Below are 16,987 nucleotides of genomic sequence, written 5' to 3'. Positions count from 1 at the left end.
AATGCTATGAAGACAAGAAACAATATTAGCAGCAAACTTCATGATAAAGAAATCTTTGAAGATTTAACTTAACTGTAAAGGCAGGATTAGCATTAATGAGCTAATCCCACACACACTATCTTTTAAAATGTGTCAGTTTTATTTTCTCTGAAATAAAATACAATACATTTACGAGACTTTTAAAAAATGTAAAATCACCTGGAGATTTTGCAAGTGATGCATGGAATACTGAAAAATTGATCAATGCATATGATGCGAGGAAGAAGTTAGAGATAATTGGAGCAATAACATTCAGTTCAGCTGCAAAATAAATGTGAAGTAGATTTGTTGATGTATTAAACATTTTTTAACCTTTTAAAATTATAAAATATTTCAAAACTTTAGATAATAGCACAATAAACACTCCTATGCCCACCATCTAGATTTAATATGTATTTAACCTTTTGCGATATATGCTTCATATAGTTTTCTTTTCAGAAACCAAACTCCACATACATCACTGAAATTCCCTTTGTATTTATATCTCACTAGTCCAAACTTGGTATATTCTGTGTAATTATATTATATAGTTTTACTACACAAATAAAGTCTATATGCATTATACAGTATATTTTGGGTATTCTAAAAGTCACATAAATAATATCATATGTATTATTATGAAATTTGATCTTTCATTTGATGTATTTGAAATTCATCCATATTGATATGCAAAAAGCAAGTTTATTCTTCTTTTTTTTTTTTTACTGCTATTGGTTGATTGATTGATTGATTGACTGAGTCGGGGTTTTACTCTGCTGCCCAAGCTGGAGTGCCATGGTACAATCAGGCTCACCATGGCCTCAACTGCCTGGGTTCAGGCTAGCCTTCCACCTCAGTCTCCCAGGTAACTGGGACTACAGGTGTGCACATCTGGTTAATTTTTAATTTTTATTTTTTTGTTGTCCAGGGTGGTCTTAAACTCCTGGGTTCAAGTAATCCTCTGATCTTGGTCTCCCAAAGTGCTGGGATCAAAGGCATAAGCCACCGCACACCTGGCCACTGCTGCACATTATTCTGAAGTTTTATTCTATTGATTTAGGTTGCTTCTACTTTTTGCTACTATAATTAATGACACTACTCTCTTGTATATGAGTTTCCCTAAGGTATTATACCTAGAAAGAGATTGCTGGATCATAGGAAACTTTACAAGATTGTACTGCCAACTTATTCTCTGAAAATAGCCTCACTAAATATACATCTTTCAGCATCATACAAGAGTTAACATAGCCCCATGTCAACTAATCTCAGGGATTAGACAAAATTCTTTAGAACTTAGAAGTCCAATATCTTATTTATTTATTACATTAGAACTCACTGATCAAAGGCAAAAGTGCCCAAAAATAGGTCAGTGAAGGTACTACCTTCTTGGAGGAAACTGGAACCTTTTTTCCTATGCCATTATCATATTTGTTTTAGAGACAACAACCTAGGAGTTCCCTTTAGCCTAATAGGTCCCTTTAGATCTAATGGGAACTTAGTGATGGTAATAATTTTAGCAAACATGTATTGAGTGTTATTATTTACAGTACTCTGTAAACATTCTTTCATGTGATTAGAAACTTAGTATTCCAAGGAAAATAACATTTTGTTAATAACTTAATAAGTCAATATTTAGAGCTAATACTATATAGACACCAAAATCTGCATTACCACATCACTTATATAACTAACCAATTAAGATGAATCCAAGTGCAATTAAGAAGGTTAAGATATAGCCACGAAGAGGTTCATTATTCTTCCCATAACCTTTAGCAAACATCTGAAAAGCTGGGTAGATGTTGTCCTTACATAAAGCCTAATGAAAAAGTGAAAACATTAAAATTAGACATACAGATTTGTTTACACCTAAAATAGGTTAATCAGAAATGGAACCCAAGTTTCTAATTCTTGGTCCACTTTTACTTTTCTGTCTCATACCACTTCACCAACAAACTGTAAAGGGGGTTGTTCAAATGTTTCAAACATCAGAAGCATAGCACATTTTAAATATTGCTCTTTCCTACGACCTAGCTATTCCATTTACCACACTGTCATTTTAGTCTTCCCATAAAGCTTTTTTAACCTTAAAAAAAATTGCTAAAGTTTTTATCTGCCTTACTATACCCCTATGCTGAAATTCTTTTATTTATGAAGAAATTAGAGAAGCATATGAATTTTTAAAAGTTGAATGCTTGATAAATATGATTTTTGGTGTGACCTTCTTTAAGAAAGCCACCAAGACCAAATCTTAAAGGAGATAACAATCCTAAGTCTTCATTGCTTTTCTTAGACTATTACTTAACATTGTTTTAAGAAATATATTCTACACCTTTACTGTATTCACGGCTATACATACAACATTAAGAATAAGACTGCAGAACCCACATTTCATTTGTTTGATTTAGTAATAACAGTATTTTCTATCAGTATCAGTTATTTGTTTAATGCTCATTATAGGGAGATATGACTATCCTATTCATCATTACACCCTTAGTCATGAACATAATATGTGGCATTTATTAGGCATTCAAATATTTTCAAAAATAAAATATTTAGAATAATATCATGATGACTGAGACAAAGATACATTACTACTTTTGATTGCACTCCTAGTCCTTGATAAGACATCTTAAAAATTTATGCTAAGTATGTCAAAAAGCATTACTTCTAAAAAGACAACTCAAAGACCACAACTTGACAGCAGGTAAATCCACAAATGTTTACATAAACATACATATTCGCATTCATGCACATAGAATTAAATATATCTGTCTTAATATATGTGTAAATGTATATACCCATGTACATATATGGGGTTGGTAGAGCAAATAATTTGAAAACAGCAGCAACCACAAATTGAAAAATACTACCTTAACTCTACCCTTAATAAAGGCTGTAATATAAAAACACTTACCTGAAAAATTTTCGGAGCACTCACAAGGGATGCTAATGCTGAAGAAAGCGTGGCTGAAAAGATACCTGCAGAAATTAATGGTGCAAATCCTGACACCATGCTCATTACCTTAAATAAAAGGGACAAAAATGGAAAACTGTGTTACAAATTTAATATTACACGCAAGAACTTCTGAAAACTATAGTTATAATGCCAACATCACAGCTTAAAACATTTAGTAACTGTAAAAAAACAAAACAAAACAAAAAAACAAAATAGAAAGAAAACTCAGAAAGAAAAAACAAAGTCTACAAGGAATAGACAATTATATTAAGATGCCGAACCTATGGCTGATTGGTATCACAGAAGAAGAAAGAAAAATGGAGAACAACTTGGAGCATGTATTCCAGGACGTAATCTAAGAAACCTTTCCCCATCTCACCAGAGATATGACCAGTCAAGTACAAGAGATACAGAGAACCCCCACAAGACACCAAATGAGAAGACCAACCCCTAGACACTTGGTAATTGCCTACACAAAGTAGACATAAAAGAAAAAAATCCTAAAGGCAGCAAGAGAGAAAGGTCAGACTACCTACCGGGGAAAACCAATCAGAACAGCAGCAGACCTATCGGCAGAAACACTACAAGCAAGAAGGGACTGGAGCCGTATAATCAAAGTACTCACAATAAACAATTTGAACCAGGAATTTCCTACCTAGCCAAGCTCAGCTTCATCAGTGATGGAGAATTAAAATCCTTCCCAGACATACAATCCCTAAGAGATCATGCAGCTTCCAGAGCAGCTCTACTGGAGACACTTACAAAGCACAGAAGAGAAAAAAGAATGACCACACACTTCCCAAGAAAACAGCAGAGCACAGAATCAACAGAGAATACAGCGCAACAAGAAACTTGAAAACACACACATATATTAAGCCCAAAGTCAAAAGAAAACAAGCAAAGAAAAAATTTTATAAGAATTTTATAAAAATTCTTTTTATAAGAATTTTATAAAAAAAAAATTTTATAAGAACCTCATGACAGGGATAAACCCTCACGTTTCAATAATTAGCCTGAACGTGAATGGACTAAAAGCACCACTGAAAAGACACAGAATAGCAAACTGGATAAGAAACCATGACCCAATTATTTGCTGCAACCAGGAGATTCATCTCACTACAAGGGATGCACACAGACTCAAAGATAAAGAATGGAAAACGAGTTTCCAGGCAAATGGATCACAAAAGAAGGCAGTAGTTGCCATCTTAATATCAGACAAAACAACCTTTAAGCTATCAAAAATTTAAAAAGATACAAAAGGACACTACATAATGATAAAAGGTTCAATCCATCAACAAGAAGTATCTATCCTAAACATAAATGCATGTAACACAGGAGCACGAGCATTTATAAAGCAAATACTAAGTAAACTAAAAAGAGATATTGACTCTAACACTATTATAGCAGGGGACTTGAATACCCCCACTGACAGTCCTAGATAGATCACTGAGGCAAAAAAATCAGCAAGGAGATCCAGAACTTAAACTTGACACTCGACCAAATGGACTTATAGATACCAACAGATTATTCCACCCAACAACCGCAGAATATACATTCTACTCATCTCCACATGGAACGTACTCCAAGATCGATCACATCCTTGGCCATATATCAAGCATAAACAAATTTCATAAGGTTGAAATCTTGCCATGCGCACTCTCAGACCATAGTGGAATAAAAATAAATATCAACACCAACAACATTTCCCCAAAGCTTTAGTGTCCACAAAGACATGGACACCAAACAGCATGATGCTGAACAACTACTGGGTCAACAATGAAATCAGAGCAGAAATTAAAAGATTCCTGCAAACAAATGAAAATGAAGAAACATCTTACCAAAACCTCTGGGATACCATGAAAACAGTTTTAAGAGAGGAATTTATATCTCTACAAGCACATATCAAGAAAACAGAAAGATAACAAGTACAGAGCCTAACAAATTACTTAAGGGAGCTGGAAAGAGAAGACCACCAACTTTAACAGAAGAATACAAATCACCAAAATAAGAGCTGAAATACAGGATATAGAAGACAAAAATATCATAGAAAACATCAACAAAACCAAAAGCTGATCTCTGAAAGAATTAACAAGACTGATGGACCCTTACCTATCACCGTACACAAAAATTGACTCTAAGTGGATCAAAGACCTAAATGTAAAATCTCAAATTATAAGAATCTTAGAAAATGCAGGAGACACCCTTATGGAAATTGGGACTGGCAACAAATTTGTATTCAGAGCCCTAAATGCCCCTATCTTAAGAAATAAGACAAGTGGAACTTCATCAAACTAACAAGCTTCTGCAAAGCAAAAGAAATCATCAAGAGAGCAGGGAGACAGCCCACAGAATGGGAAAAAATATTTGCCAACTGTATATCTGACAAAGACCTAAAATCTAGGATCTACAAGGAACTCAAATGCACCAAAAGGGAAAAAACAAACAGCCCCATTAAAAAGTGGGCAAAAGACATTAATAGACACTTCTCAAAAGAAGATATACAAGCAGCCAACAGACACATGAAAAAATGCTCAGCCTCACTTATCATCACAGAAACGCAACTCAAAACCACACTGAGATAACACCTATCCCCAGTAAGAACGGCCATCATTAATAAAACAGACAACAGATGCTGGCGAGGATGCGGAGAAAAAGGAACGCTTCTACACTGCTGGTGAGAATATAAACTAGTGCAACCTCTTTGGAAGACAGTGTGGCAGTATCTGAAAGAACTAGAAATTGACTTTCCATATGACCCCAGCAATTCTCCTATTGGTTATATACCCAGAGAAACTCAAATCACTCTACAAAAAAGATACCTGCACATTTATGTTTGTTGCAGCTCTATTCACAATAGCAAAAAAGATGGAACCAACCATGTTGCCCTTGGAAGCTGGACTGGATTAAAAAAACGTGGTATGTATACACAATGGAATATTATGCAGCCATAAAGAAGGACAAATATATGGACTTCACAGCAACTTGGATGGATTTATAGTCAATCATGCTCAGTGATCTATCACAGAAACAAAGAACAGAGTACCATATGTTCTCACTCATAAGTGGACCTTGAACAATTATAATACTATAAGAAAGCAATTGGCAGTAGTAGGAAACTCTCAGGAGGCGGGTGGGATCGGCAGTTGAGGGAAACTACTAAGGGAGGGAGGGGCATACTTCATCAACAAAGGTACCTGCATAATCAACGTTTGTATACCTAACCCTGAATTGTACCCCGCATATTTATAATTTTTAAAAAGAAAATTGGGGAGAAAAAACTAGAAAAAAAAGTTTTTCTATTCATCTCTTTAATAACAATTTAGTAGTTACATATAGGCTATACTTTTTTCATAATCACTGTTTTTTCCCAGTAACTAATACTAGATTATTTAGCACTGACAACCTTATCTTTAGGGAAGGACATTATAAAGGACAGATAAAGTGAGCCAAGACAAAATGAATAGACTCAATTTCTACTATATAGCCTTATCAAATCATATAAAATTCTATATCTGTCTCTAATGATCTCAAAATTAAATTAAATTAAGCACAAAGACAGGAGATTAAAAAAAGGAGAGGAGAAAGGAGAAAAGAGATTGCTGGATTAAGGCAAAATTGACACCATGAGCATTTCAAATAACTATAACCTTTCATCTTTCATGTTGAGTAAACAATTACTTTGTCCTTTCTTTCATCACTTCTGAACTGATATAAATAATGCTCGATGTTTAGCATCTGGAAATACTATGATTTGGGGCCTGCTAGCTCTTCCTGTTTTCTAATTAGATGCTTACTCAATAACTTCTCCATTTCCCAGCACTTGGTGGTAAAATACAAGCAGCAAGAATGATACCGAATGTAAATAATGGTGATATTAGTGCTGCCCATAGCATATGCTGAAAACAAAAATAGGAAAAAAAAGTGGGTCTTATCTCTAATGGAGGTGCGACAAAAGTCTAATATGAAGTAAAAGATAGCAAAATAAAAAGGTGGAAAAAAGTATTTTGAGTGTGTGTGTGTGTGTGTGTGTGTGTGTGTGTGTGTAGAGGAATGTTAAAGATACTTGGGGTTCATGAAAATCTTCACAGAACTGGGTATCCTTGAAGGCAGACAGATTTGCACAGGTAAAAATAAAAAGTAGGAGCATTCCAAACAGAGTGAAGTGCCAAATTACAGGAGAGAGAATGGTAACCATGTGTGTATATGTACAAACACAATGACTAGAGTCCAGTCTGAATAGAAGGCAGAGGGACTTAAAGGACAAAGGGCTTTGGCTGATAGAACAAAGCTCACAATGTGTTTATTAGGGAATCAATAAATGGTTTCAGAGGACATTAAAATGTAAAAATATATTAGAAAACATAAGGCTACATATAAAATTTAAAACTTAAGTCTGACAAGACAGCCCAAATCACTTTATTCCCTGAAGTGTGAAAAGTCAACCACATGTAAAACAGTATTATAAAGTGTGGCTTGTATATGATGAAGACTCTAACTTACATACTCCCTAGTTATGATCTATCCGCCCTTCATTTTTCCAAATGACATGGTATTTATATTTTTACAGGTTTTCCCCATTTTTATCGCTTTGCAAAGTATTTTTTTAAAAACTCATTCACTTAAATTAGAAAAGCATTATACCAAATTACTCTTTGCTTGAATGAGTCCATAACCAGACCTGATAAAGACAACATACTTTTGTATTTTAAGGCAACACAGAAATCTGACTGGCATTTTCAGTCACTGGGCAGAGACAAATGTTTGTGCCTTTCATACACAATATCAATGTCAGAACTGGCCTGAATCATTGCTGGACATGAATACTCTCTTTCATTCTTACAATTCTGCCCAGTCTCATGACTAGAAAACACAAACTTCTATTACATAATTGGGTTCAATATTTGTAACCGCTGAAAGTGCAGACAATTGCATAAAACTATACAATAGAAATTAAAAACAATAATGTCTTTTAAATTTTAGTTAAATTTTATTATAAAATGTACATATTTTACATAAAATACATTCAATTCATAATTATTCTGTTTATTATATTAACACAATACTGAAAAGGTATTGGGAAGAAAATGTTTTACTTGTCATTTGAAAGCAGAATCACATACTCTATAATAATTTGCCACAGACTATGTTGTTTTAATCTCCTATACCTTTGTATTTTTCTTTCTACCATCCTAAGACTTAGCAAACAACTCTCAAATTTATCCTCCAAATTAATTTTAGTAATTTATTTTCCCCTTATATAATCTTTTCTCAGTTTCTAAAAACCTGTAAATTTGACAGGTTAAAATTCTATTTCATTTTCAGTACCTTAATAGAGGTAACAATAAACAGCAAAAGAAGTGACAGTCTCCAAGTATTATGTAGTTTATGGTTTTTTTTTTTAAATCAGGGTCTCATTCTGTCACGCAGACTGGAATGCAGTGGCAAGATCATGGCTCACTACAGCCTCGAACTCCTAAGTCTGAAGGGATCCACCTTCCTCATCCTCCTGAGTAACTGGGACTATAGACACATGCCACCAAGCCTGGCTAATGTTTTTTGTTTTTCATAGAGATGAAGTCTCACTATGTTGCCCAGGCTGGTCTGGGGATTACAGGCATGAGCCACTGTGCCCAGACCACAGTTTATATGTTTAAGAAATTTACTAACTTTCACGTTTCCATTCAGAATTAAACTTTGGGTTTAAACAGTGGTTTTTTACTGCATAACTTTAAATGGGCTATATCTAATTAAATACTGCTACTATTGATACAGAAAGTACTGACCAATACCATTTCTATATAAAGCAATTATGAAGACAACACTAATTAGAAAACTGAACTCAATTAGTATGAGTTTAAATTGCTCAAAATTAAAATAACTATAAATCTAACAAAATAAGTACAGGATTTGTGTGCTGAAAAATACACAAGGCTGATAAAAAAAATCAAATAAGATATAAGTAAATGGAGAGACATACCATTTTCATGGATTAGAACATTCAACATAGTAAGCATGTCAATTATCTCCAAATTGATATACAAGTTTAATGCAATTTCTATCAAAATCCCAATAAGACTACAAATCAAGAATGTATGATATTGGTGGAGGGATAGGCACAAAGATCAATAGAACAGAGAATCCAGTAATAGAGTCACACAAATATAACCATGTGTGAAATGCTTCTAATGCCTCCTTGCTTTCTAAAGCAGTATATTTATATACTATACACACATGCACACACACACACACAATATTATATTCTATTATAAAAGTGTTACCTTCAAGAGTCTTTTACTCTTTAACAGCCTCAGTTTTATTCTTTTGTACTTTTCTGTTTGCCCAATTTATTATCTGTAGTTTGGGAGAATATAAAATAACAACAGTCCTCCCTTCTATATTCTGTATATAGCTGTATTCTGAATGGTCAGATGTGATAGTAGTCTCATCCTTAGATAAATATGTAATGTCTGTATAATATAAATTCAATGCTCACCTGAAAGTTGTTCATTAGGCCATAGGAACAAGGATTGCTTTCACAAGATGAAAAGTCAAAGTTTAATTTGCAGGCAGCAGAAGTACAGTTTTTTAGCTCTGTTACAATAGTATCATTAATGTTCCCAGTGGCATCCCGAACAACACAAGAACCTGAAGAACAAGTGACAATGAGAATAGTACAGCTAATATCTGTATTCATTTCAGGTGGCTTTACCTTGAACAGAATTTGGGAAGCATCATGGTCCCTAATATTTAAGTACTGAAATGGAACCTTTTATGCAGAATAGTATTTATGCATATACACTTAAAAACCTTATAAACACAGTTGTGAAAAATAGCATATTTATTAGCAAGACTATTTCCCGGTCTATTTGATTAAGATGTCCTTAATAAAACATAAAATCATTGCACTGAAAGAGTTCCAAAAGGCAGTCATGTTTTCCTACACACCAAATGTTTTATATTTGAACATAGTTAAAAGTCAGACTTCAGATAATATCAACCTTCAGGGAGGGAAAGCAATTTAGATATTAATTCTAATTCTAGTGAAAACTTTGTCTAAAAGATGATTACGTGACAATAAAAAAAAATGGTGTCTAAGATGTACATAAGAATAACCCATGGAGCAGAGTGACTGGGTACAGATAAAACAAGATTAACCATGTACTAAAATATATATTTATTTATTTATTTATTTTAGTTGGAGTCTCACTCTTTTCACCCAGACTGCAGTGCAGTGGCACACTCATGGCCATAGCAGCCTCGACATGTTGGGCTTAGGTTATTCTTCTGCCTCAGCCTTCCAAGTAGCTGAATATTTTTGCTAACTTTCTTGAATGAGGGTGATAGTTATACTGAGCTACTTTTCTATAAAATAGAACACTTCTGTAATAAAATATTTTAAAAGTTACCTTGAAATAAGTACTTCATTATTTGAAGTAACATATAACTTACAATTAATAGTAATTACCATTCCTTACATTTTATACATTTTGACATTCTGAAGCACTTTAACCATTTTATTTTATCATATATGAAGGAAAATTATAAACATTATAGCAAAAACTGAACCATTAACTGATAAACTAAGAGTTGAAAAGGGAGAATATTTTAATGACTAGACAGACTACATACAGTCCTTTATTTTTCAGTTTCTTGATCTATCTTTCAGAGCAATGTTGGCAAAACCATATTTCCCTGAAGGTGCCTCTGGAACAACTGGGGAAAGGGGGAAGAAGAGAATCTTGCAACTCCTGCCAGCCCTAAAGTAGCTATGCTTTCATGTGCCACATACTCTGATGTTCTCCCCCTGAAGTCTTGGGGGAGGAGGTGGAGTTTCATTGTTTTGAACTAGTTAAATAATCACTGGTGCAGAGGCTATCTTTACTGGCCTAGCTACTGAACATCAGTGAGAAGGGGCTACTCCAAAGGCTAGCATAGACAGAATGAAAGGAGTATGAGGGCCAGCAGTTATAGAGGGCCAAACACAAATAGTAAATGTTTATTTGCCATAACAAACTATTTTACAAATTGAAACATCATTCTTTAAGACTAAATTTTCATTAGCTAACTTATTATAATGTATATGAGCATGCTAGGAACTTTTAGGGAAACATTTTGATAAGCACACATTTATATACAAGCACGTATATACATGTACTATATAATAAATATATCTCAGTGAAATGTAAGAGTTTACAGATACAATTTTCATAATTTTCTAATTTACCATAATTAATACAAATTCTAGAACACATATCATAACGCATTTGGTGGTTTAGATATATAGGTGTGTTTGTATGCACACGTGTACATACACCCACACACATTTCATTTGTTTTTTTCAAAATAAATTTCAGAGATTTATGTAAGAATCATAAGGCTAAATGAAATCAAAATGCCTTTTTAAATGCCAATTTAGCCCACCTTGAAAATATTTATTAGCATTTCTGTCCCATGATGAAATTTCAAAATTACATTTAAGCATATAAACAGTTTGTAAATATAGTTCTGTTATTACTTCCCAACAAATCAGTGACTACATGACAAAATTGAAATTTTCTTACCAAAATCCAATGGGAATCTCATATTGTGTAGTCTATGAGCTTAAAGTTTGTGATCCTTTGAATTACTATTAAACTAAAGTTTATTTGCTTTTGCATTATGCTTAAGAAATTTAACTGTAAAACTTGCTTACAATGCTTACATTTCAAGAATGAATTTTCTGGGTAAAGTATACAGTATCATGAAAGTGTAATACATTTGAGACAATTTATCAAGTATCACTGGTCACTGCATACAAATTATATGTAAATTAGTAGCATTTAAATTTATCAACAGTTTTCTAAACTACAATGTTTCGGTAAAATTTTAAAAACCTACATTGTAAATAGCTTTAAAATTTTTATTTTAAAAAAAAGGTCTGTAAGCCATGAAAATAATTCTTTAAAGCAAGTGCCATTGTCTTTGGTAGTGAAATCTTTGAGCCTCTATTCTCTTATCTATAAAACAAGAATTTAGAGATTAGTTAACCACTTAAGTTCTTTCAAGTTCTAATACACTTTGATTCCAAGAATGTAATAAAATGGTTTTGAGATCATTTTCATTCAATTTAGTAAGACTTTAGTAAAACTTTTCATTCAACTTAGTATGTCCTGTTCTTCAAAATCAGTTTTTATATTTTAAAAAATGGCAAGAATTGCTTGCTGGTCTTGAAATAATCTTCACATAATAAAATTATATAAAAATATAAGTAGCCACTATAAAAAAGAATACTCAGAAATTTGTAAAGATCAGTGCAAATTTCATTTGCTTCTATATATGAATTATGTTTTCTATACACACATCTCAGTAAAGTTTTAAAGTTTACATAATTTACTAATTTACCATAATTAATAAATATCCTGAAGGAGACATCATAAAGCATTTGGTGGTTTAGATAATCACTATAAAAGTCACTACTAGTTTTCTTAAAACTGTTTTTGAATTATAATAAGCAACTCTATGTCTTTTAATTGAAATATTTCTGAATTTAAAAGTGAGAAAATGTCCTGAACATAAATATTTATAGTATGTACATCATAAAATTTTTGAAAAACATAAATGTAAGGCTATTTACCTACAGATACCGCAATTCCTACGTAAACCACTGTAGTAATTAAAATCGCTAACAGTGTTCCTTTGGGTATGGCTGACTGAGGATCCTAGAAAACAAGAAGAATTTTTTAAGTTTATCTAAAATTCAATATACAAACACCACTTTTTAAATATATAATTGATATAGCACTTTATAATACTTACTGCAAGATCACCTGAGATATTTGCTCCAGCCAGAATACCAGTAGCGGCAGGAAAAAAGATGGCAAACACAGAAAAGAATGTCTCTTCCTCTCGAAAATCTGGCCCAAAGTTCTCATTAAATATTTCAGCTGTAGAGAGCAAAATATTTTTGGCAATCAATGAACAGCAGATTAGACCATAATAATTCAGATCAAAAGTAACTGGCATATATGACCCCCAACATTTCTTCATTTGAAGTAACTAGTATATGTGTACATAATTCAAGAATTAGTGTATGAGGGAATGATTTACAATCAAAATTATGATGTGATCTGGGTTGCCATCCACTTTTTTGTTTATGTTTCAAGAGCTTCTGACTTGATTGTTATCATTAGTCCAAATGTAAATCAAAGCATGGATAATCCCCTCAATCTCTGAGGTCAAAGAAACAAGAAGGGAAGTAGAAAATCAGAAATCTTTTTTTCTCATGAGTTCCAATTTATGTTACTATCTGTATAGATTTTGCTCCACAGGTTTCTCTGTTGCTTACTGATGATATGTCTGATTTTTGGAGCTGTTAGATAATTTTAGCGATGGCACCCTAAGTAAAGGTCCTTTTCATTTCAATAATAATAAAAGCTTCAACTAGTCTAGTCCTGTTGTTTTCATCTATTCTGAAAGATGGAACCTGACACTAAAACAACCAATTAACTGTAAGTTATCTTATAATTAACTATAAGTCAACTGTAAGTTATCTGTAATTAACTATAAGTTATTGATCCAGTCACTGAAAATTTGAGTATCTACCATGTGCCGGTCTTATACTATTTCTCAAAGTACTTAGAGATATAATATGAACAAGCTAGACACTGTTTCTGCCTTCATGAAACTTAAAAATCTCAATGGGTAGCTACAAAGTAAGTAAAGAACCAGGTCATTATAAACACCAGTAAGTATATTGTTTAAAACAGGATATTATGATAACAAGTAAAAGGGAGTGAATCTAATTCAATGTGATTACAAAAGGCTAAACAAACATAACTAAGAAGATAATACTTAAGCTGAAGCTTTACTGAGCAAGAATCAGCCATGTGATGATCATGGAAAAGAGTACTCTAGAAATAAGAAGTAACATGTTATAAAGATCATGAGGTAGAAAATGGTTTAACTCTTTTAAGGAAAGAAAAGAAGGTAAAACTCTTAAAGTAAGAAGAAAGAGACTGGAGTGATCAGTGAAGGTCAGAATATGAAAATTTTATAAAAGTTCAAATTTTACCCTAAATAAAATGGAAAGTTAAGTAAGTCAGAAACACACAAATGACATTGTGTTTAATGTTGTGTGACTGCTGTATAAACAATGGACAGAAAGGGTGAACATCTGAAGCAGGAAGACCAATGAGGACACTGCTGCAGTGGTTCAATCTAGAGATGAGAGAATAATGCAGCAAGCTTAGAAGTTAAGACGAACAGGTAGGAACAGGAAACACTGGGATCCTGGTTACTCAGATGAAAAAACCTGAGAAGTAAGCAGGAGAGACACCAAATGAGTTGAATATAAACATGTTTGGACTTTAAAGGGGCAATTTGGAAATAGAAACATACAATTTCTTGATAGTATAAGAAAAGATACCTCGAGATAGAATATAGTTAGAAACTCGCAAACATACTTTGTGCAACTCTGCACAATTCAGCATTTAAAGGATAGGAAGATGAGAAGGAGTAAAAGGATTAGTAAACATAGTGACCAGTAAGTTTGGCAGAATGCCAAGGGTGTCTAACATCAAATACAACAAATGAAGTGCTTCAAGAAAAAGGAACAACTAAGAGAAAAATGTCGAGACAGAATGAAAAAACTGCACACTGGATCTAGCACCGTGTGATCATTACATTGACAACAAAAATCAGAAGAGAGGAGTTAAGGATAAAACCATTTGGTGAAAAGTTTGTTAGGGTCTAGTTTATATACATTATATGCCCTCCTACCATGATGCAGTGAGAACACATAATTCATGTGTTCCTGACAAAAATGAATAATTTGAATCTGTAGATACAAACTAGACAAATCCAATTGGAGAGACCTTCTAAAAAGCAAATGGTCTGTACTCTTGACAAAAGCAGTTATACCAAGAAACTAATATTTTCAGTTGCTTTCACAACCTTAGGTACTTTTAAACCGGGTTTTATTCTTTTAAATCTAAGAGAATACAAAGAAAAAAGTTATATTAGAACAAAAATTTCAATTTCAAATTCCAAAAACTAATAGAGAACAAATATCTAAAATATACCAAATTTATTTAATAACAGAATGCTATAATATGCACCTTTTAAAAAGTATTCTATCAATTTTACTTACATTTATAACCAAAGAAACCTTTGGGCTTTTTGCTCTCCAATGGGATAAAAGTTCCTATGACGAAATCACCAATAGCAAGAAGCAGAATCACCAAAAGAACAATCTGAGCCTGTAATTTTAAACATCAAAGATCAAAATCAAATATTTTGTGTCTAAATTTTGACTTAATTCTACTAGACTAAAACTTCCATGAGGGAAAGGATTTCTGTTTTGTTTCGCCTGTTTCCTCAGTGCCTCAAACAGTGCCATGCACCAAGTATGTGCTCAATAAATTTTTGTTTAATGAACAGTTATTTAAATAACTGTATTAGAATGTTCAATGTGCTGGGGGAAAGTGAACAGCAAAAGTAAGATCATGCTATATTTCTGAAATGAGTTAAAGATGTGCATGACCTCCAACAAACCATAAAGCACTATAAATTCTGAAACACTATATAGGTGTTTCATCCTGTATCATTCATTCCTGTCTCCTCCACCTTACCACTACAGTCTTGACATGAAGAACATATTGCCACAAACACAAATTTTATAAAAGGTCCAAACAAAATGTTAAATATGTAATTGCTGCAGGAAAAAAAAGTAGAGAAAGAAGATGAAAATACAGAGGAGAATTCAAGTAGTAATGGAACTGAAAAGAAAGAACAATCTATAAGGAATACCATCTCACCTTCTCCACTCTTAGCCTTTCTATAAAACTGAACAGACACTCATGAAAAATTGTCATCTGTGAGTATAAGAACTATATATATGGTAATCATGTTATCAGGGAGTATGAAATTCTATTCTTTTAATAAAATCAATTTGTCAAATGTGTAAATAAATGATCTAATTTTACACTAATATGACTTTAAAATAAAGAACAGGCTTGGAAAAAATTAGTCTTTCAGACTTCTAATTTTTGGTTTGATAAATATTGTATCATATACAGCACAAACATGCGACTTTTGTAAGATCTACAAAAGTAAACATCTTTGTGGATATCCATTACTCAGGAAACTAGAGCTATGCTGTGACATCTCTAATTCTTAAAGACACAGAAATATTTTGGGGTGCTCTCTGCCTAGAGGTTAACACATGACTTCAGTAATTTTTTTCCAGAAGCAATGGCACTTTTTGGTAATCGTGACTTCTGAGATTTCAGTATCAAGAATGATTTATATAACACATATGGCATTAACTTTCAGTTATTGTCCCAGGTATATTTTAAAATTGAACTTCTAAATAAATTATGAAGCCAAATGCTTAATTTTGGCTACCTAACATATTGACCTGAGCATTTCCAACTACTGCAAAAGAAAACTGGGGGATGGGTGAGAAGGTGGGAAATTAAAAATTTAGAAATAATTGTGTTTAACTGGATCCTAGACTGAATGTTATCTCCAAATATTCCCCACCTTATCAAGTAGAAAATTCACATTATACATAAAATTCTGTGAAAATAAACACCTACATACCAACAGAACTTGGGAATATTACCACACTTTAGAACATTCCCAAAATATAAACTCTAGATGTTATATATTAAATATTTACAGGTATTCTTATCTTGACTTACTTTTGCTTCCCACTCCATTCCAGCCACCGAGATACCTAAAAGAATCACCACTGTAATGGCTCCAATAATTCGGATATCATTGATTTCATCTATCATAAGTATGGAATGTTCCTAGAGAAGAGAATTATAAATAAAATGAGCAATGTTAGTTATTTTACACAAACTCTTAATTTTTTTTGGTTTTTTTTTTGACTTGGAGTCTCACTCTGTTGCGCAGACTGGAATGCAGTGGCCATTCCCCGCCACCGCAGCCTCGACCTGCTGGACTCCAGCGATCCTTCCACCTCAGCCTTCCGAGTAGCCGGAATTACAGGCGCGAGCTACCACGCCC

At 33.0% G+C, this 16,987-nt stretch overlaps 1 protein-coding gene across 1 annotated transcript in view; it reads right to left on the bottom strand.

The window, feature by feature from the left end:
• The window catches only part of SLC12A2 (solute carrier family 12 member 2), a 51,980-nt gene extending 35,175 nt beyond the window's left edge, over positions 1-16,805 (bottom strand). Inside the window, exons 1-8 of the mRNA XM_008068797.2 lie at positions 16,657-16,805; positions 15,102-15,210; positions 12,770-12,897; positions 12,588-12,672; positions 9,468-9,619; positions 2,933-3,040; positions 1,711-1,834; positions 199-300 (exon numbers count right to left, since the gene is read on the bottom strand). Of these exons, the coding sequence (XP_008066988.1) occupies positions 199-300; positions 1,711-1,834; positions 2,933-3,040; positions 9,468-9,619; positions 12,588-12,672; positions 12,770-12,897; positions 15,102-15,210; positions 16,657-16,752 (904 nt within the window). The 5' untranslated portion in view covers positions 16,753-16,805. The remainder of the gene's footprint in view (positions 1-198; positions 301-1,710; positions 1,835-2,932; positions 3,041-9,467; positions 9,620-12,587; positions 12,673-12,769; positions 12,898-15,101; positions 15,211-16,656) is intronic.
• Positions 16,806-16,987: the final 182 nt, after the last annotated feature.

Source organism: Carlito syrichta, unplaced genomic scaffold (genome assembly GCF_000164805.1).
Source record: "Carlito syrichta isolate Samal-C Ts95f unplaced genomic scaffold, Tarsius_syrichta-2.0.1 Scaffold311525, whole genome shotgun sequence".
Taxonomy (NCBI): Eukaryota; Metazoa; Chordata; class Mammalia; order Primates; family Tarsiidae; genus Carlito; species Carlito syrichta.
Note: the sequence above shows the minus strand (reverse complement) of the source record. Positions and strands in the feature narration are given on the sequence as shown.